This window comes from Dromiciops gliroides, chromosome 4 (genome assembly GCF_019393635.1).
Source record: "Dromiciops gliroides isolate mDroGli1 chromosome 4, mDroGli1.pri, whole genome shotgun sequence".
Taxonomy (NCBI): domain Eukaryota; kingdom Metazoa; phylum Chordata; class Mammalia; order Microbiotheria; family Microbiotheriidae; genus Dromiciops; species Dromiciops gliroides.
In genome coordinates, this window is record NC_057864.1 from 226,340,586 (window position 1) to 226,361,987 (window position 21,402).

General features: G+C 36.2%; 1 protein-coding gene across 1 annotated transcript in view; it reads left to right on the forward strand.

Annotated features, from left to right (window-relative positions):
* Positions 1 to 7,417: 7,417 nt before the first annotated feature.
* The window catches only part of MYOCD (myocardin), a 58,986-nt gene continuing 45,001 nt past the window's right edge, over positions 7,418 to 21,402 (forward strand). Inside the window, exons 1-2 of the mRNA XM_043963711.1 lie at positions 7,418 to 7,448; positions 12,711 to 12,872. Of these exons, the coding sequence (XP_043819646.1) occupies positions 7,433 to 7,448; positions 12,711 to 12,872 (178 nt within the window). The 5' untranslated portion in view covers positions 7,418 to 7,432. The remainder of the gene's footprint in view (positions 7,449 to 12,710; positions 12,873 to 21,402) is intronic.

The window sequence follows — 21,402 nt, forward strand, 5'->3', positions numbered from 1 at the left end:
AAGTGCTATGAGTGGCCTTTGTTCCTTAGGAAAGATGGCATATCTAACACACATTAAAGATTTGATATCTATTTCCAGGGGTACTCAAACATATGGAAAAATCTATTTTCACTATATACAAGTCCAGTCAATAAGCATTTATCATCATCATCACCACCACCACCACCATCATCATCTAGTACCTACCTACTATGGGCCAGAAACTGTGTTAAGCACTGAGGATATAAAGAAACCTTCAGAATCTAATGGGGGTGATAAGCTGAAAACAAAAAGGTACAAACAAGCTATATACAGGATAAATAGGAAGTAACTAACAGAGACAGCACTAGAATTGTGGGTTTGGGAAGGCATTCTATAGAAGGTGGGATTTTAGTTGAGACTTAAAGGAATCTAGAGGAACTGGGAGATAGAAACAAAGAGGCAGAACATTCCAGGCATGGGGGACAGCCAGAGAAAATGCCTAAAGCCAAGAGATAGAGTGTCTTGTAAATACAACAGTAAGGAGGCCAGTGCCACTAGATTGAATAATATATTGGAGCAGGGGGAAGACTGGAAGGGTTGGGGCGGAGGGGCTAGTACATGAAGGACTCTGGATGCCAAACACAGGATTTTGTATTTGATCCTGGAGGTAAGAGGGAGCCAACAGAGCTTTTGACTATGGGGGTGTTGTATGATCAGACCCATGCTTTAGAATAATCACTTTCAAGACTAAATGGAGAATGGATTGAAATAGGGAGAGAGTTCTGGCAGACAGACCAACCAGTAGACTATTTCAATAATCCAAACATAAAGTGATAAGAGCCCATATCACACTGTGTGATATTATCATGGGGGAGAAAAGGATGAAATGTCAGAAAGATCAAGAGATATTGCTAAGGTAAAATTGACAGCCCTTGGCAACAGATTGAATATGAGGCATGTGAGATAATGAAGAGTAGAGGATGATATCTAGGTTATGATGCTGGGGAACTGGGATGATAACATTGCATGGAAGGGAAGAGAGTTTAGGAGAAACGATAATGAATTCAATTTTAGATATGTTGAGTTTAAGATTTTGGGGGGACATCCAGTTTTAATGGACATCTGGTTCAAGATGCCTGAGAAGTCAGCAGAGAGGTTAATGTGGCTTAGGTAGATTTGGGAATAGAGATGATTATGAAATCCATGGGAGCCCAAGTGAAGTAATATAATGGGAGAAGAGAAACATAGGACAAAGCCCTGTGGAATGCCCAAAGTTAGTGCACATGACCTGCATGGGATGCAACAAAGGATACTGAGAGGGAGTGGTCAAGTTGGAGATGAATCAAGAGAGAGAACAGCATCTTCAAAACCTAGAGAGACAAGAATATTATGGAGGAAAGGTTGATTGCCATTGTCAGAGGCTTTAGAGTTATCAAGAAGAATGAGTACCATAAAAAATTGCTTCAGAATTCCAGAAAGAGAAGAAAGAAAGACTGAGACAGAGACAGAAAGAAGGATAGACTGATTCCCTGGCTCTTCCATGAGAATCTAAATTTAAGTTACAACTGTATACCTTACTATGACCTTGGACAATCTACTTAACTTCTCTGAATATCAGTTTCTTTACCTGAAATATGGAAATAATAATAGTGAGAACAAATGAAATGAAATTGATAGCCCAAGTGTTATACTAATAACTAAGGAATGTTAAAATAATAATAATAATAATAACTAAAAACCTATTAGAATCTACTACATGCCAGGCATTGTGCTAAGCACTTTAAAATGATATCTCATTTGATCCTCACAATAGTCCTGGGAGGGAATTGCTATTATTATTCCCATTTTATATTTGGAGAAACTGAGGCAAACAGAAATTAAGTGATTTTCCCAGGGTCATACAACTATTGAGTGTCTGAGCATTCAGATCTTCTTGAGTACCAGTCCAGTGATCTATCCACTATGGGGCAGCTAGGTGGTGCAGTGGATAGAGCACTGGCCCTGAATTCAGGAGGACCTGAGTTCAAATCCAGCCTCAGACACTTGACACGTACTAGCTGTGTGACCCTGGGCAAGTCGCTTAACCCCAACTGCCTCACCAAAAAAAACCAAACAAACAAATAGATATAGAAAAGACCTTTGACAAAAGATCTATCCACTGCACCACATAACTGCCTCATATATACCTATAGAATACATATTGTATCATGTATAACTACATATATAAACATATAATGTTAAATACACATCTAAACATATAAGTATGTATATATAGGGAAAGACATGTTTGGAGAATTTGTGGGATGACTTGGTCAATAATTACACAAGATAAGGAGAAATAGATGGGGTATCACCTGTAAACAATTATTATTTTGTTAACTCCTTAAATGGCCTCCCTCATTGAATTAGGCTAAATGTATCATTTCTAAAAAAAGATCTGTATATGGCCTATAAAGTGATAAGCTATGAAACTATGAAGCTGAACTACCACTTAACTCCTTCATAATGAAGATAAGTTGCTTTTATCTATTCTTTACAAAGTGGTTTTTACAATACACTATCCCATTTGATCATCACCACATTATGTGGCTGATTCTGCATATATTATTATCCCCATTTTATAATTGAGACTCAGAGAAGTTGCACTGTGGTAGTAAAGTGATGGAACCAGGGAACAACTTCTGATCTTCAGACTTTAAGTGCAACACCCTTGGTATCACACTGACATAGTGCAGTTAACTATGTTAACACTAGTGGAAGAGGCTTACGAACAACATCAATTTTCTAAAAATTCTAATTCTAGCCAAACTAAGATCAGATTTAAAAGATCTGACAATTAAACTATTCAACAAGCACTAGATGTGTGACATTGTGCTAGGCTCTAGAGATAATACCATATATGTATGTATATATATATTTTTAGTGAGGCAATTGGGATTGTGACTTGCCCAGGGTCACACAGCTAGTAAGTGTTAAGTGTCTGAGGTCAGATTTGAACTCAGGTACTCCTGACTTCAGGGCCGGTGCTCTATCCACTGTGCCATCTAGCTGCCACGATAATACCTTATATTTGTATAAAGCTTAACAGATACAGACTTCTTTTACATGTTTATTTCATGTAATGCTTAGAATAAACTTTTACGGAGAACGGGTATTATTGTCCCCATTTAAACTATTGTATGGAAGCTGAGGGATGTAAAAGTTATGACTCTTACAGACTAGGACTTTGCAAAATGTAGTAAAATTCACAAAAATTTCTTATATGTAATGGACAAAACTACTTTTAAAAATACTTTCATCTCAAATTGCTACTCAGAATGACAAATATGGAGTTAATTGGACCAATCTAATTAATTTTGGCAGAGTAAATGAAGAGGCTACTTGATGATTAAACAAAGAAAATACGTGAGCAGATTGATATGACTTGCATGATATTTTAAGAATCTATAGATGAGGGCTCATAGTCATGAGAGGCAAAGATTAGAAAGTGTGTAGGGAATGTTAATTCCAAGATTAACTAATTTAGAATAGAGAAGCTGATATTGTTGAAATGATAAGGAAAAAATGATGAGGAAAACACAAGATATTAAATGAACACAATTTTTCATTGTGTAAATGAGTTGTAAACTGTGAAAGGACACCTCTTGGGTTTTTAATGTTGTTTTTTTTACAAGGTGTTTACCCCCTATACTTTTGAGCACATCTTCCTCTAGCTTCTCATTCTTCTCTTGGCTTTTCACCTTCCTCTAGGGTCCTTGCCTTTACACCCTGATTTCTCCACTGGTCCCTTTCTATTCTCCAGTTCATCTTCCCCTCTAAGCCTTTCCTGTCTGCCCTAACTAACTTCTGTCCTTCCCCTCAGTTCTTTCATTTTTCTTGGCCTTCTCCCTTTTCTTTCTGCCCTTTTCCCTTCTATAACCTCTTTCTGGTTCTTTTGAATCTTTCTCTCTTGCTATGACTCTTCACCTTCCTTAAGAGCTCTACCTCTTCTCTGCTGACCCTGGAGCAGAGAAATGCTAGGAAAGGCAAAAGCAAAAACAAAAATCAAAACTGGAGATTGCAATTTACCATGAATAAATGATATCCCATCTACTATGATTACCACCAAATCCCTAAAGTTAGCTGAAAACCCAGGAAGCCCTTTTGATTCCACACATTCATCTTTTAACAGTGTGTTTTATATAACTCCAAAGCTGAATGAGTCTCACACATAAAAAGCTCCAAACAATAATATTCTCTAAAATGGCCTCAGACGACCTTCTGGAGAAAATCAACATACACGTACAAACAAGGACATATAATGGGAACATGAAATAGTCTACAGTATCATCTTTTCCAGACCATTGAGTAGGAATGAAAATTCAAAAGGAAAAGTCATTATGTTCTGTGACCTTCAATGTTGCTATTGGTCAGTTGCTAAAATAGATAGCGTAATTTGGGGTTCTGTATACATTCTATATATTTACCAAGAGTAAAGAAAAGGGGAGCTTCTTAATGAAGTTCCAGGTTTGCTATCTTCATGAAGTAGGATGTAATGGAAAGATATCTGGTTCTAAAGTCAGAAGAACTGAGTTCAGATCCTAATGTTATGACTTACTACCTCTATAAGAATGAGCAAATCTCTTAAATACTTCAGTTTCCTCATTTGTTAAATGAGGGGGTTGAACTAGATGGCCCCTGATGTTTCTTCCAGCTCTAACTCTATGATCATATATGAAAATAATAACTATTTCTTTCTACCTTACATATTCATTAGATTAAATTATTATTTGGGTTATTATTATCTTGAGGTTAAATTATTAAATGTGAAGTGTTCAGATCATTTAATCAGGGGAAATAGCATCATGCAATGGAAAATACATTAAATCAGGATGAAGGGTATTTAGATCTAGCCATAGTTGTAGTTTTAACCTGCTGAATTGCCTGTTAATGTGGGTTTTGGATCTAAATGATATCTAACTCTAGCTCTAATGTTTGATGATTTTGTACTTAAATGGATAGCTACTCCACATCTAAAACATATCCTTTTCTGTAATTCTTCATATACAATGAAGTAATTCCTTTTTTCTGTTACTAAAGGGCATAGTAAGATCAAATGTGATGATAGCTCACCTGAGAATTCTTTCTCCCTCCAAATTAGAGCCTTATATTTTTTCTCCTATAGACCTCATATGCCTTTATCTCCTGTGGTCTTCATATTTTGTTAGGAGTTCTGAATGGTTCACATTATTCCTGTCACTAGCATACCTTCTACTCCCTAGGCCTGAATTCCATCTCACACTATATCCCATGGCTTTATATAAACTGGTATCTTACAAGCTGCCTTTTCTTTTTAACTGCTTGTTGGCCTAATTAAATGTAATTGTCTATGTGGTGTGTATATCAGTAGAACACCTTTGGTAATGTGCTTGTTGCTGACCAACAACTCAATTGCTTCTTTCTATTATGTTTTTGTTTCAGCATTGCAAAATCAAACTATATTCCAAGAGCAAAGAAAAAGCTTTGATAAGGTAATTTTTGAAAAATGCATTTGTGTAGTAGAGAGAGGGGTATTAATTAATCAGCTGTGATGCAGATTTTTCTGAGTATTGCACCAGGGTAGAAAAACAGAGCACCTAAAAACAAACTGGCCCAAGTTGCCCAGTCCTCTCCCTTGACACAATCAGAAATATTAAATTTAATTCAATAAACATTTTGTAAAGCACCTACTATGGACATATCACTGTGCTAGACTTTAAAGACATACAAACATGAATAATAATACAGAGTTCCTTCCTGCCCTCTGGGAACTTTTAATTCAATAGGGAAGATAACATATTCATAAGTTTAAAAAAAAACACCTTCTGATTCCCCTATGCTGTTCTTCCCCTAATTTAAATTCCTGACTGAACAGGCTACTTGAACAAAGGAAAATATAGCTTACATGCACCAAAAAATAAAAATAAAAAGGTACTGATGTTTGCTACATGTTACAAACAGGTGCAAAAGAAAAGATTTATTGTTATGGTGGAAAGATGGCTAGTCTGGCTGTTAAGAAACCTAGTTTCTAGTTCTGGATCTGCCAGTATCCCACTGTGCAACCTTGGACAGGTTATTTTACCTTTGTGGGCCTTAATTTTATCATCTACAAAAAGGAGATTGGAATAAATGATTTCTATGGTGCCTTCTAGCTCTGACATTCAATGTCTGTTTCTTTTTACTTTATATTGTTTGCCAGGAATCCTGAGAGTGTATATTTCCTTATAGTTTGGGAAGGAAGATCATGTTCCGTTTTGAGCCCTGACTTGTTTAATTTTTCTTTATGACCTAGACATGAAGAACTATAGTTTTATAGTTTGAAAAACACTTTCCTCAAAACAACCCTTTAAGTCACTTCTACAAATATTATTATTCCCATTTTGTAGGGAGGATAACATGTAGAATCAAACAGAGAGAAAATCTGGGCTTAAGTCCTGCATTTGTCACTTACTAACTCTGGGACCATGCACAAGTTATTTAACTTATCAGTGCCCCAGGCATCTCTCTAAGACTTTAAATTCCAGAGTAAATGCCAATCTTCATTGTCAAAGGAAGTTTATTCATGAGGAATCCTATATATACAGGTACCTTTATGTGTATCTAAATATATCTATGATTATATGCGGGATTATACACATATACATTGTTATTGTTGTCCAGTGATCCAGTCATGTGTGAGTCTGTGACCCCATTGGACATGCATGCCAATAGTTCTTATGGGGTTTTCTTGGCAAAGATACTGGAGTGGTTTTCCATTGCCTTCTCTAGTGGATTAAAGCAACCAGAGATTGAGTGTCAGAGGTCAGATTTGAACTCTGGTATTCTTGATTCCAGGTCCAGAGCTCCACCCACTGAGGCACCTAGCTGCCTTCATATACATAATGCGTATATAAATATGCTATACACACATATGTGCATATTTAATAACAAAATTGCAAATCTGATTCCACTTTGTTCTATAGTTGAGTAAACTGAGGCTCAGAAAGTTAAGCTCCTTATTCAGGGTCACACATTTAGTGACAGAGATGGCATTTAGCCCATATTATCTAACTCCAGGCCCAGTGTTCATTCTACTGCCATATGATGTAGTATCATTCTAGTCCAACTCATTTCATTTTTCTACTAGAGTATGTAAGTAAGACTATGTAACAAAATATTTGACAGTTCCTCATTCTAATCTTATGGATGAGATAGAGAGATGTGGACTAGACACCTAGTTATATTAATTCAAAACTAGAGAAACTCAGTCTGATTGTGTTTTCCAATTTCAGTTGTCATAAAAGTAATTTCTCCCTGCTGAGAGTATCTTAAATCTTTTTAAATTTAGAAACAGTACAGTTGCATGATTTAATAAGTGTCTGTCATGGGAATTTTCTGTATTTATGTTACACAGACTGAAGATTATTTAAAGCATAAAATCAAAAATAGACCTGAAGGTACCAACTTGATCAACATGCACATTTTACAAGGTAAGTCTACAATTATACAAAGACAATTTTCATGTTATATTTTTCACCAGAGTTCTTTATCTCTTTTGAATTCCCATGTTCTTTTTTCTGTTTTGAGGTTTTATCATCCCAAATAAAAATGAGTTCATGCAATTATCAGGTAATTATTCACACAGAAGAGAGACTAAACTTGTTCTCTTCAACTCCAGAATGATGAACTAGGAGTGGATGGATGGAAGTTGGGTGGAAGTTGCAAAAAGGCAAAATCCAAGTCTTTATATCTAACAATTAAAGCTGTGCAAAAGTTACATCAGCAAGAAGCAAATTCCTTGATCACTATAGTCAATCAATCAATCAACATTCATTGAAGTGCCTACTCTGTGCCAAACACTGGGGATACAGAGACAAAAGACTGTTCCTGCTCTTAAGAAGCATAAAACCTAGTGAGGGAGAAAACATTGCAAACAAATGTATGGAGAATGAGCTATATATAGGATAAATAGGAAGTAATTAAAAGGAGAGCACTGAAATTAAGAGGGGTTGGGGAAAGCATCCTGTAGAAGGTAAGATTTTAGTCGGTACTTGCAGCCAGGGAAGCCAATAATTAAAGTGGAAGAGATAGAGAGTTCCAGACATAAGGGACAGCCAGAGAAAATGCCTGCAGCTGAGAGGCAGAAGACCAGTGTCCCTGGCTAGATCCAAAAGGAATATTGGGAAGTAAGGTATAAGAAGACAGGAATAGTAGGAGGAAGCTATGTATAAAATGGCTTTGGATAAAAAATAGATCATCAGTTCTCAAAATTAATATATTGAGAATTCATATTTTAGGTAGGGGTTGAACTTGGGATGTCCTTTCCAACTCTAAGATTCTATCATCATGAGCACAGTAGATAATTCAATCCATATTCTATAGGCCCAAAACTCCACCTTGGTAGCTGAATGATATTCATTGACTGCTCTTATTGGTTAATTGGTCTCTTTTGATTTTATCTAAACTACACAATTTTAAAGGAAATTTTGATGAGGATAAGAGAATTAAGGAGATAAGAGAAACAAGTTGCCATTTAAAATTGTACTGCACTTAGCACAGGACCTTGGAGAGTTCTGACAACCACCTAATTGAGTACATGTCAAGCAGTTGAGCAAGAGGAGTCTTTTCTCTGATTTGTCTTCCCTGGAACATAATCCAGCAGGTGTTTTTCAATAAAAAACAATAACAATTTACTGTGCCATCTCCATTTTACCCAGTCTTATAATAGGAGTCCATGTTTTCTCTTATCTCAATAGGTACAGTAAGTCACAGAAAATCTGTTAAGGTAGCCTTAAATAGTGTGGGATAATGGTCTAATAGATACTTAAAAGTTTAGGATTTTTTTAATCTTGTGTCTGTAATGAGCATCAGATACTTTGCACATTGAAATAAGTTCATTTAACTTTATGATGCCTAGATTTTTAAATTTCAGGATAAACATAAAATAATCCACTTTGAGATATTTGAATCAACTCAATTCTAACCAATAACTCTTAGTTAAGCAACTACTATATTGTCCAGAGGGAGGGAGATTTTAATTCTGTTCTACTATGCCCTTGTCAGACCATATCTATTTATCATATACAGGTCTGAGCACCACATTTTAAGAAGAATATTAAGCTAGAACAAATCTAGAGGGAAACAACCGGAATAGTGGTGGGGCCTGGGAACTAAAACATGCAGATAGAAATTTAAGGAACTGGCACTGTTTAGGAAGAAGAAATTTAGGACTTATACCTTGAAGTCTTCAGTCCAAGGCTAGATGAGCACTTGTTAAGAACTTGGAAAAGAAGATTATGAGGGGCAGTCAGGTCTGCAATGGATAGAATGCCAACATTAGAATCAAGAAGACCTGGGTTCAAATCCTTCCTCTAATTCATATTAACTATATGACCATAGATAATTCACAAAACTTGTCCATGCCCCAGGCAACCATTTAAAACTTTACATGGAAAATACTGTGACCATGAACTTGCAGAGTTTCCACATACAGAGTTGCTGATCTTAATTTGTGGAGGAAGAGGTTCTATACTAGGAACATGAAATCATAGATCTGAATGAAAGACAGAGACAGAGAGATAGACAGAGGAAGAGATAGAGACAGAAACAAACAAAAAGAGAGGGGAGGAGAGACAGAGAAACAGAGATGTACAGAGAGATAGAGGTTGACACAGAGACAGAGAGACAGATAGGAAAAGAGAGAAAAGAGGCACAGACAGATGGAGTGCTGGGAAAAAGGAAAGGAGGAGTTTCCAACAGGAAGATAAATTAGATGACCTCTGATGTCCCCCCCCCACCACAACTCTATTATTCTATTATACCATATATTAAGTACTGTGGCAATATAAAAGACAAACTGGATTACCTCTGCAGTAGTTTCAAATATAGAGTTAGCTAATTCATCCCATTTTCTTTCTTAAAATTACTCCTGAGCCCAAAATGGGAGTGAAGGAATAGAAAAAAGGGTGGCACACTATTGTAGTACTTTGCATTTGACTCCTTGGTATACTTAGAGGGCAGCCTGGGAAGGAATGGGAGAATAATGGCCTTATTAGGGAAGGAAGTAAAGAAAGGCCACTGTGCTCAAAACATTAAGTGTGCAGGTGCCCCTTGGAAGAACCAAGCTTTTACTTATGTCTTAGTATAAATTACTTTAAATAGACAATCAGATCAATACTTACCCCGTATCATCTGTACTCAAGTAGTCCATTTTAATTGGAATAGGAAGAAAGGGACATTTTGGGAATGAGGAGTTGTCTTGTGTAGGGTATGAGACTTTGAATACCCAGGTAGGGTCTGAGTAGAGCAGAGGAGAAGGAAAACACGTTATGGAAGAAGAGTTCAGAAAATTAAGCAACAAAGGTAAATTTAGCTTATTTTCACTTTTTTGTCCAAAGTTTTGGCCAGTATTTGGTGATGATGGCAGATATGAGATATTCAAGGCTAATTTGGAAAGGAACCACAGCTTTCTCTCGTCAACTTAGTCTTCCAATAGAGCTAGTATATAAAGTTAAATCCATGAACCTTCCCAGCCAACTTCTGCCTGATATAATTAAAATTCCCACCTCCAAAATGCCAGGACTTTGCTCTTTAAAGTCAGAGGATCTGGGTTCTTCTATTCTTAGCTTTGCTAAATACTGTCAGTGTGATTTTGGGTATGTCACTTAACCACTCTCTCTGGTCTGCACTTTCCTCATCTTGAAAAAGTGAGTGTTGAGATGGATGACCTACAAGGTCCCTTTTAGCTCTATATCTACTATACTATGATCCTCTGGACCAGAGCAAAATGGTTCATGCCATCAGGAACTTATAGTCATTGGGAAATAAAATATACCTGCATGAAAAATTGAATAATAATAATAAACTCTAGATCTGTTATTACATGAAATAGCAAGTCCTATTAGGAAGAAAAGATTAATACCAGTTAGAGTGGCCAAAGAAGTCTTAATAGTAACCATGAAGCTTTGAATAAGCTCCTTCTCTCCCAGAAAAAGGTTCTGGACAGGTAAGAAAATGGAAAGTAATTTCACGAGCAAAGAGGGACAGAAACATGACTGAATATGATATATGAGGGGAATAATAATCATCATCTAGTCTGAAAAGTTATATTACCATATTCTACTTATCAATTTCGATGATTATTTTAAAAATTCTTAAAGGCCAACTGGTAGTTTTATAGAATCCCACTTTACTCAGATTACTACCCCTTTTTCAATAATACAGAGGTTCTTCTAAGTCTTAATTCCAATATTGATTACAGGAGAGCCACCTTCTCTATGACCCTAAATGTTTTCATTTCCTTGACATCCTCCAAATTCAACCCTTTTTCTAACTTGCATCATTTTGCTGATGGCACCACATCCTTTGTAACATAGGAATCATTATCAACTCTTCACTCTCCATTACAGTTGCCAAAGTCTTGTCAATTCTTTGTCCTCAGCTTCTCTTATATCAGTATCCCCCTCTTCAGTCAGATGGCTGCCACCCTAATTGCTAAATTGGCCTTGTTTGGGGCTTTTCCTGATTTTCCCTAGTTCATAGTCTTCTCCCCTACCAAAACACGTTGTGTTTTGTATATACTTTTTTTTTTTTTTGTGAGGCAATTGGGGTTAAGTGACTTGCCTAGGGTCACACAGCTAGTAAGTGTTAAGTGTCTGAGGCCGGATTTGAACTCAGGTCCTCCTGAATCCAGGGCCAGTTCTCTATCCATTGCGCCACCTAGCTGCCCCTGTATATACTTTTTGTATATACTTTCTCATTATTCACCTGGGTACAGATTGATTATAGAGAGTAGGAAGTAAGTTTCTTGTTAGCAGGCCTTGTTTCACTTTTGCTTTATTGCCAGCACCCAGAATAGCATCTTCCACACCGTAGGTACTTAATAAATACTTCTTGAATGAATGAATGAGGAGACCAACCTGAAATCTTGTACAAGCACATGAAGGGTAACAGAGAGATTGGAGAGGATCTAGACTGTCAGGATAAGAAGTTTCAACTTAATTTCATAGGCAATAGGAAGACGTTGAAAATGTTTGAGCAGGAAAGTACAAGATCCTTCAGTACTTTTCCAAGTGTTTTAGGAAGATTAAACTGAAGGCAAACAAGTAATATGAGATGTTTTTTGGAGGGATGAGGGGAAGGAGACTACAAGTAAAGTCAAAGTCAGGAATCTATTATTCCAATTACTAGATGGTGTAGGCCTGGACTAGCATGTTAATAATAAATCAGTATGATTGAAAAAGTTTGCAAATATATTATCTTTTCTGAAATTAATAGACATCATTCACAGCAGATTATTTATTAATGGAAAATTAATAACAGATAATATTGAAAGTGAAAAGCTTATGGAACTTTTATAACCTTTAATAATAACAATGGAGGTTTAAATGTGCTTATTAAGCCCTAGTTGTTTAAAACAACAACAGCAACAACAACAAACCTAAAAGTTTCCTGAAATATCTAAATCAAAATCAGAGAAAGATTTAGGATCCTTGAGCCATTCACCTACTAGCCATGTTAATATTTTCTATACTTTTTCTAACCAGTTTGCTTTGATTTTTCTCTGTGTATTTCTTTCCCCATTCTTTATCTGAAACTTATCTCATGATCTGTAACCCATTTGTTGCTTAATCCATGTTAATGAATAATGTCACATTGGTGAAAAATGATAAAACACATTTTAACTTTTTTTGTGACCACAGGCAAAAAAGCAATAGATTTAAGAACTAATGGTTTTAATTTCAACCTTTTAGACACAACTGCAGAGGGGTCCATGCCAGCTCCTCAGATGAAGCTTAAAAGAGCCCGACTTGCAGATGATCTGACTGAAAAAATTACTCTCAGGCCAGGGCTTCTGGAGCTGGTGGAGAAGAATAGAATTCCTGTTGATTCGACTATGAAAGAGTCCATAAAAGGTAGTTAAAGCAGAGAACAATTGTCTCCCATGATATGTGGGCAGAAGAGAGTTATTACTCTGTGATAGTACCTTATGGCATAAAGTCCTCACACTGTAGGATCATCCTACAGTGTGGTTTTATGAAGTTTTCTACCTGCACAGGGTTCTTGAGTGGAGTATGGAGCAACTATCCTAATATCTTGCTTCCCCATCTTTGTCCACACCTGCTAAGAGTTTACTTGCCAGCAATAGTTCACACACTTGATATAATTTGTGAGGTAATAGGAAGGCTCCCAGTTTTTCCCAAACATTTCGAGATATTTCACAGTTCCTCAAATTCCATTATTAAGGAATGATATGTTGAACTCTCTTAACTTCTTTTAAGAAAAAAACCTAATACTCCCTGGAAAGGGTAGCACTAAAAACTTAGTGTTCAAAATTTCGAACCAGAGGGATAGTATGATGTAGTAGAGAGAGAACTACCTTCCAGTAGGAAGACCTGGGTTTCAGTCCTGCCTCTGATACCTACCAGCTATGTGATCTTATGTGATGTTAAGCAAGTCATATAACCTCTTGGTGACCCAGACAGCTTTCCAAATTTGGGATTTGCATTAGAAGGTAGAACTTCCTCATTGTGAATTCCTACACCAATGAAATCCCAGGTCAGTTTAAAAAATGCTTTTGAACCAATAGAACCCTGAAAATCTAAAAGTACTGAGCAAAGAGAAAAAAGAGAACAGACTTAGAGCTGATAAAGGCAAGCTTCCTATTTTACATTTTTGCCTGAATGGCCCTGAGTGCAGTTAACTTATATTAATAAATGTATCTATATTTATACCAATTATGTATTACAAATAATCATTGTATTTTTGAATATACAAAATTTAAATGTGTATCAACAGCCCTTAGTACTACAAGTTCAACTTAGCCATTCATGGACTGCATACCTATGAAAGTAATAGCTTCTGATGCTCATAGTATGCTTGCAATACAAAAAGCGGCAAAAGACTGTTTCTGTTACCAATGAGCTCACAATCGAATGGAGGAAGACAACAAGCAAATAAATACATGTAAACAAGCTATATACAGGATAAATGAGAAATAATTAGGAGAGAGTAGGCACTAGAATGAAAAGGGGTGTGAAAAGGCTTACTATAAAAGATGGGATTTTAGTTGGGACTTAAAGGAAGATAGGAGGCAGAGATGAGGAGGGAGAGAATCTCAAACATTGAGGACAGCTTATGGTTGAGAGGCAGATTGTCTTCTTTGTGGAACAGAAAGAGAGCTAATGTTACTAATCAAAAAGTTTGTGGTAGGGAGAAAGGTGTAAAGGTAGGAGGGGGTATTGTGGACTGTGATACTGAAGTGCCATACCACATCTGCTTGTGACACAGGGATTCTGAGGAAAGAGGCACACAACACCAAGGTAATCAGTTCAAGCTATATTAGGGGAACTTACAATAGATCAAGACAATGAGCAGCAAGGCATACCCATGCAAGAGCTCGGCTCTTAAGCTATTTATGTGTTTTACTGAAACTGCTTAAGGAGGGAATAGTTTAAAACATGCAGGATGTGGCAAAAGTAGTAGGCTGAATAAATGTTCAACCAAAACAGAATTGGCTGCTAGCCACACAGCCACACATCATTCCTAACCTAGTGAGAATGAATTTATTGCTCCTAACTGCAACAATGATCCATTTAACCTACAATGATCTTAACTTATCGGGCCTTAATCATTTCCCATACAACTGAACTTGTGCTGATTCGAATACCAGTCTAAGTTAGTACAAGTGAAGAGTCTGCAGCCTCTATTCAGACTCAGACACTATCTCCCATTCCTCTCTAAATCTATTTCCTCTGGGTTCTATGATCTAGTTTTCAGATGTTATAAGAGCTCTGACCTAAACTTTTGTTATTTGGTACCCTCTCACCCTTACAAAATGACATGCTAAGGTATAGAGGTGTTTTTCTCCTCTCTCACTCTTTTCAGTCATGTCTTTCATTAATTGGGAGGTGGCAATCCACACATTTCTTTCTAGCCCTAGGTTTTCTTTCAATTTACATATTCAAGCCTTAGCAGCTAATCATGGCTCAGTGACATAGCAAAAAAGTAATTAACAATAGTCAAGTTACTTTAATTATTACTTCCTTAGCCTCTTTGCCATCAGCAAACAAAAATCTCAGCTAATAAGGTACTCACTCAATACTTACATTGTCTTGGGGTCATCCCCCCACTCCTTAGGTGACTCACACAAATTTCTTATTTGAGTCACCAGTGCTGACATTCCTGTGAACTGCCATCTGGGGAGTTCCTCAGTACTTTTCTCTATTCCTCAGACCATTTCCTAAGAATCTGCAAATTGTTGTGGACCAAGACAACAAAAAGTCTTCTATTTCATCTACTTCTGATGCAGGATTTCTGCGGAAAGAGACACACAAAATCATAGTAATCAGTGCAAGCTTTATTAAGGGACTGACTTACAGGAGATTTCTGAAGTAGCATCTTGCAATGGACAATAAACAATAGGACATACCTATCATCTAAGTCCATGCAGGGGCTTGGCTCAAGTTATTGATGTGTTCTACTGAAACTGCTTAAGGAAGTGATGGTTTAAAACATGTAGGATGTGGCCAAAGTAGCAGGATGTATGAATGTTCAACAAAGACTGCCAGCCACATGTCATTCTTGATCTGACGAGATTATTTATGAGTTTCTTGTTCCTAACTGCAATCATGATTCATTTAACCTGCAGTGCTCCTAACGGTGACCATGATTTGTTTAACCCATGGAAGGCTAGGTTTGAAGGCTTTCAACACCAAATAGAGGACTTTGCATTTGATCCTAGAGATAACAAATAGTGTATAAAGGATGGGATGCTGCTCTTCTATTGGTCTCTAAATCTAAAGTGAGGAATGCATAAGATCACCAGAGAAAAGGACAATTTATACATTTAATGACAGACGAAGGATTCAAACATTTCTTAAAAGGCTGGCACTTTGGATTTAATCTCTGTAATTAAATACAACAGGGATAAATGTTAAGTTGTTCATGAATTGAGAAAAAGTTGACAGTGTGATAGATATGTGTTATTAGGCTACATTGAAATGCAATTTCCTGGAATAAAGAAATGATAGTCCCTCTGTACTCTGCCCTGGTCAGTGTACATCTGGAGTATTTCATTCAGTTCTGGGTACTGCACTTTAGGAAGAACATAGAGAAACTGGAGAACATCCAGAGGCAAGGAGGATGGAGAAAGGCCTTAAGCCCAAATTCTGTGAGAATAATCTTTGGGGTATTTGTACCATTTTTATATTTATATCCCCAGTGCCTACTACAGTGCTACCTACTGGTTGATTGAAGAAACTAAGGATATTTAGGGTGGAAGACTTGGAGGGGACATGGAACTTATCTTTAAATATCTAAAAGTCAAGCTGTCTGTCCCTGGAAGATAAAACTAGGAGTAATGTATGGCAGTTGCAGAGCAAAATTTAGACTTGATGTCAGGAAAAACTTCCTAAGAATAAGAGCTGCAGCTAGGTGGCGCAGTGGATAAAGCACTGGCCCTGGAGTCAGGAGTACCTGAGTTCAAATCTGGCCTCAGACACTTGACACTTACTAGCTGTGTGACCCTGGGCAAGTCACTTAGCCCCCATTGCCCTGCAAAAAAAAAAAATGCGGTGGCTAGATGATGCAGTGGATAAAGCACTGGCATTGGATTCAGGAGTACCTGAGTTCAAATCTGGCCTCAGACACTTGACACTTACTAGCTGTGTGACCCTGGGCAAGTCACTTAACCCCCATTGCCCCGCAAAAAAAAAAAAGAATAAGAGCTATCTGAAAATGGAATGGGCTACTTCAGGATGTGGTGGGATCTTCCTCATTAGAAGTCTTTCAGAAAAGGCTGAATAACAAAGTATTCAAGTGGTAAGGTGAGATGTAGATGGGATTCTTTGGAAAAAAACATCAGGAATCACCTAATCCCAAACCACAGTTAAAAAAGAATCCTTGCTGCAACTCATCTAGGCTAAGATTATTAGCTTGTGTTTGTGTGTGTGTATGTATGTATGTATGTATGTGTGTGTATATACATGTGTAAATGTTAAGGATTTATTACATATAATAAAATATAGTTTATTCAATAGCTATATGTTGTATAATTTACTATCTATTGTTATATTACATTTGCATATGTATATAATATATAATGTGGTTAATAATACTTGGCTATCTACTTCAAGATTAGAGTAAGGACCTAATGAAATAATATATGTAAAATGCTTTGTAGTAATCAATCCTTATATAATTATAATGAATAATAAATGTTTTTAAAAATAATAATAACTAGGGGCAGCTAGGTGGCACAGTGGATAGAGCACTGGCCCTGGAGTCAGGGGTACCTGAGTTCAAATCCGGCCTCAGACACTTAACACTTACTAGCTGTGTGACCCTGGGCAAGTCACTTAACTCCAATTGCCTCACTAAAATAATAATAATAATAACTAGTATTTACATTGCTGTGCTAAGAGCTTTACAAGTATCATCTCATCAGATCCTTGGTTAAGTGACTTGCCCAATGTCACACAGCTAGTAAGTGTCTGAGATTGGATTTGAACTCAGGTTTTATTGACTTCAGACCCAGCACTCTGTCCTCTGAGCCAAATAGTTGCTTTTATATAAAGGAATTAAATCATAATTATTATTTTATTAGTGCTATAATAGAGGTACAATTAAAGTGAACTTAGGTTATTTGGTGGGGAGGAACCAGGAAAGACTTCATGCAAGAGGTAGCATTGAGATACACTTTGAAAAATTTAGTAGAATTGGTCAGGTTAACTTCTCTGCCTCAGTTTCCTTTATCTATAAAGACTAGGTTGTTGTGAGGATCAAATGAATTCCTGAATCTTCCAGTTGGAAGAAATTTCAAGGACTTCTGGTCAAACCTAAACCTGAACAAAAAACCCCTCTATGACATCTCTAACAAGTGCTCATTCAAGATTTACTTGTAGAGTGAAGAAGACCCCATTATATCCTGAGGTAGTCGGTCCCACTTTCAGATAATTCTAATTGGTAGGAACATTTTTGTTTTGTTTTGTTTTGTTTTATTTTGAACCAAAATCTGCTATCAGGACTGAGATCATACTACTACTCTTTCAAAGGAATCTACCAGTCTTAGAATTAAAGTGGTCCTAAAAGCTCTTTGCAAAGGAGAGCTATCAATTATTCCTGTCCCCCACACCAGAGTTAGAAATGGTACAGGAGTAGCAGTCCCACTCTGACTCTTAAAGGTGTGGCTGACCAGCCCTTGCCAATCATGGTGAATTCCAGAGCTTCCTGGGATTCCCAAAAATTCCCCTAAATTTTTGCCCTGCTTTTCACCCAGCTGCTCTCTTTCCTCTCTCTTCAGCATCCTAGACAGTTATGTCTCTTACTCACTGGATGCCTGGAAAAGGAACTAGAATCTTCTATCATGCAAAGTCAACCCTGTGTCATACCAGTGGAAGTCAGGCCTGGATATCCTGCAGTGATTGAGCTTGACTCTCTGTGTCACTCACCTAACTATGTAGTTCATGCTATGCCATCTTTTTAAAAATGCCCCATTCAGTGGGACATTTTATATCATCTTATTGTTCTTTTACATCTAGTTACTTCTCAGCTTTCTAATGGTTCCACTGTCTCTACTTTCACACATCTGGGCAAAATCTTGCAAGCAAAGTTTCTTTCCTCATTTGTACTTATATCACCAAACCCTAGTAAAGTGCCCAGAATATAATAAGTGTTTGATAAGTACTTATTCATTGAATGGTTGAAATGAAAAGGAAGAGTCTACTTATCTAGGTGGGAGCTATACTGCGATAATTTGTTCTTGATAAAAATAATTCTTTGTGATAAGCATTTTCTCAATTATTCACTATCACTTTAATTATATAGATTATCTATTTTATGTATATAACACAATACATATTATAGACATAAATTATTTGTTATTTATATTTTAATTACATAGAAGTATTATAGAAATTGTATAAGAATTAACATAATTTACTAGTCCATATTTACAGAATCTACTGTTTTCTTTTCTGAAAGTTAGGACTATTTGTCCTTCCATTCTACTGCTTCTCTTCTGTTCACCTTTTTTCACTTTCAAATATCATAGTAATCATTATCATATTTAATACCTTAGGATATAGTTCATATAGGCCTGGTGACTTGAGAAGGCAACTGGGGTATTCAATTATTATCTTCATACTTATCTTGGCTTTGGACTTATTATTAATCACCTTTGTTCAGTACTTTCCAATCAAAAGAGCATTTAACTTGGCAGAAAAAAAATAGAAGTAAAATAAGAATTAAATCATTCTACCTTCTCTTTATTATCATTTTCCCATTCCACCAAGAGTCAAATATGTCCAGGAGTGCAATGGACCTAACTTGTATCAGCTTGTAGGAGTTGATTTTCAAATGAGTATTTTCACCTTTGAAATCAACTGGTACAAATTAGGACTTGATTTATCATTTTGTTGATTGTCTAGACTTAAGAAAGTAAGGAAGAAAATGTTAATAATGCAAACTTAAACTTAAAATTATATCATGTGCATCATGTTTTCCCAGAAAACTAGTTACTAAGCACTTACTGCCACATCATTAGATATAAATAACTCTTATTTGAACCTTTCCCTTTGACCAATATAGCATTTTTTAAAGCATTTCATTGTCCTTATGATTCCTTTACAATTTTAGATCATTCTGAGATTTAACACTTTTGATATCTAACAAAATAACCAAGGAAGGGACAAAATTTCCCACAATGTCTGCACAAACTGTCATTGGATAAGAATCAAAATTTCATTTCTCATGAAATAGTGCAGCAAAGGTTTAAAATGAGGAGATTTATGGGGGAAATGGAGATTTAATGGAAGTCTATGCTTTAATTCATGACTACCAAAAGAAACATGAAGAACATCTGCACTTAACTCAATCTACAAATATGTACAAGTGCTTACTAAGTGCCAGGAATTGCAGTAAGTCCTGGAAATATTAAGAAAATTGGGGGGGGGAGGGAGTACCTGCCCTCAAGGAGCTTACTTTTGGGTTGTTTTTTGGTTGTGTGTGTGTGTGTGTGTGTGTGTGTGTGAGGCAATTGGGGTTAAGTGACTTGCCCAGGGTCACACAGTTAGGAAGTGTCAAGCATCTAAGGCCGGATTTGAACTCAGGTCCTCCTGAATCCAGGGCTGGTGCTCTATCCACTACACCATCTATCTGCCCCAATACAATTGATTTTTGTAGGCTATAGCTTTGCTGAAGCTATTGTCTCAATTAAAATCTTTGCGGATTCCTTAGGATTTTCTAAATAGCCTTCATGTCATCAGCAGATCAGAGGAATTAGATCTCCTTTGCCTGTCTTTACACTTTTAATTTACTTATCTTGTCTTATTGTTGTTGGTAGCACATCTACAATTATATCAAGCAATAATTGAGTATCTTTGCTTCATTCCTGTGTTTATGGACTTCTGGTGTATTCTTATAGCAAATGATGCTTTTTTTTTTTTGGTCTATCATATTTTATGAAGATTTCTCTATGCCTATACTAACTCCTGGTATAAGTCCAATCTGTTCATAGTATATAATCTTTTGGTATGCTAGAACTATCTCCTTGCTAATATTTTCTTTAAAATGTTTGTTTCAGTATTCATTGGGGATACTGATCTATAGTTTTCTTCTTATGATCATCACATGACCTAAATGAGCTATTGTTCTATTTTTTTCTTTCTCCATTTTGAATTGCCCTAGTATAGTTATCAAGATTATATTTATGTGGCAGCTAGATGGCATGGTGGATAGAGCACTGGCCCTGGATTCAGGAGGACCTGAGTTCAAATCTGATCTCAGACACTTAACACTTACCAGCGGTGTGACCCTGGGCAAGTCACTTAACCCCAATTGCCTCACCAAAAAAAAAAAAAAAAAGATTATATTTATATAATAAAAAGAATCTGGCAAGACTACTTTCTTTCCTTTCCTATTTTTTCAAACTGTTTATATAACACTGAATTTAATTTTTTTAAACATTTAATAGAATTTCCTTATAAATCCATCTAGTTTTGTATCTTTTTACCTTTGAGAAACCCATTTATGATGTGTCAATTTCTTTTTCTGATATATTAATTGGACCTATTTCTTATTGTATTAACCTTAACATTTTATATGTTTATAAATATTCATCCATTTCATTTATTCTGTCTAATAATTTACCTTAATTCTGCTAAATTTGTTGTGAAATTTTTAATACTGGTAATCTGGTTTTCCTCTTTCTTAAAAAAACCTGTTAGCTAATGCTTTAACCTATTTTGTCATTTTCTTCTTAAAATTTTAGTTTCATTTATTAATTCAATGGTTATTTTGCTTTCAATTTTATTTCATTTTTAGGATTTCCATTTTGTTTTTTAAATGAAACAAATTAAAATTTTACTAGTTTTATTTTTAAAGCCACATACCCAACTCATTAATCTATTCTTTCTCTTCTCCTTTGATGAAAATGTTTAGAGATAA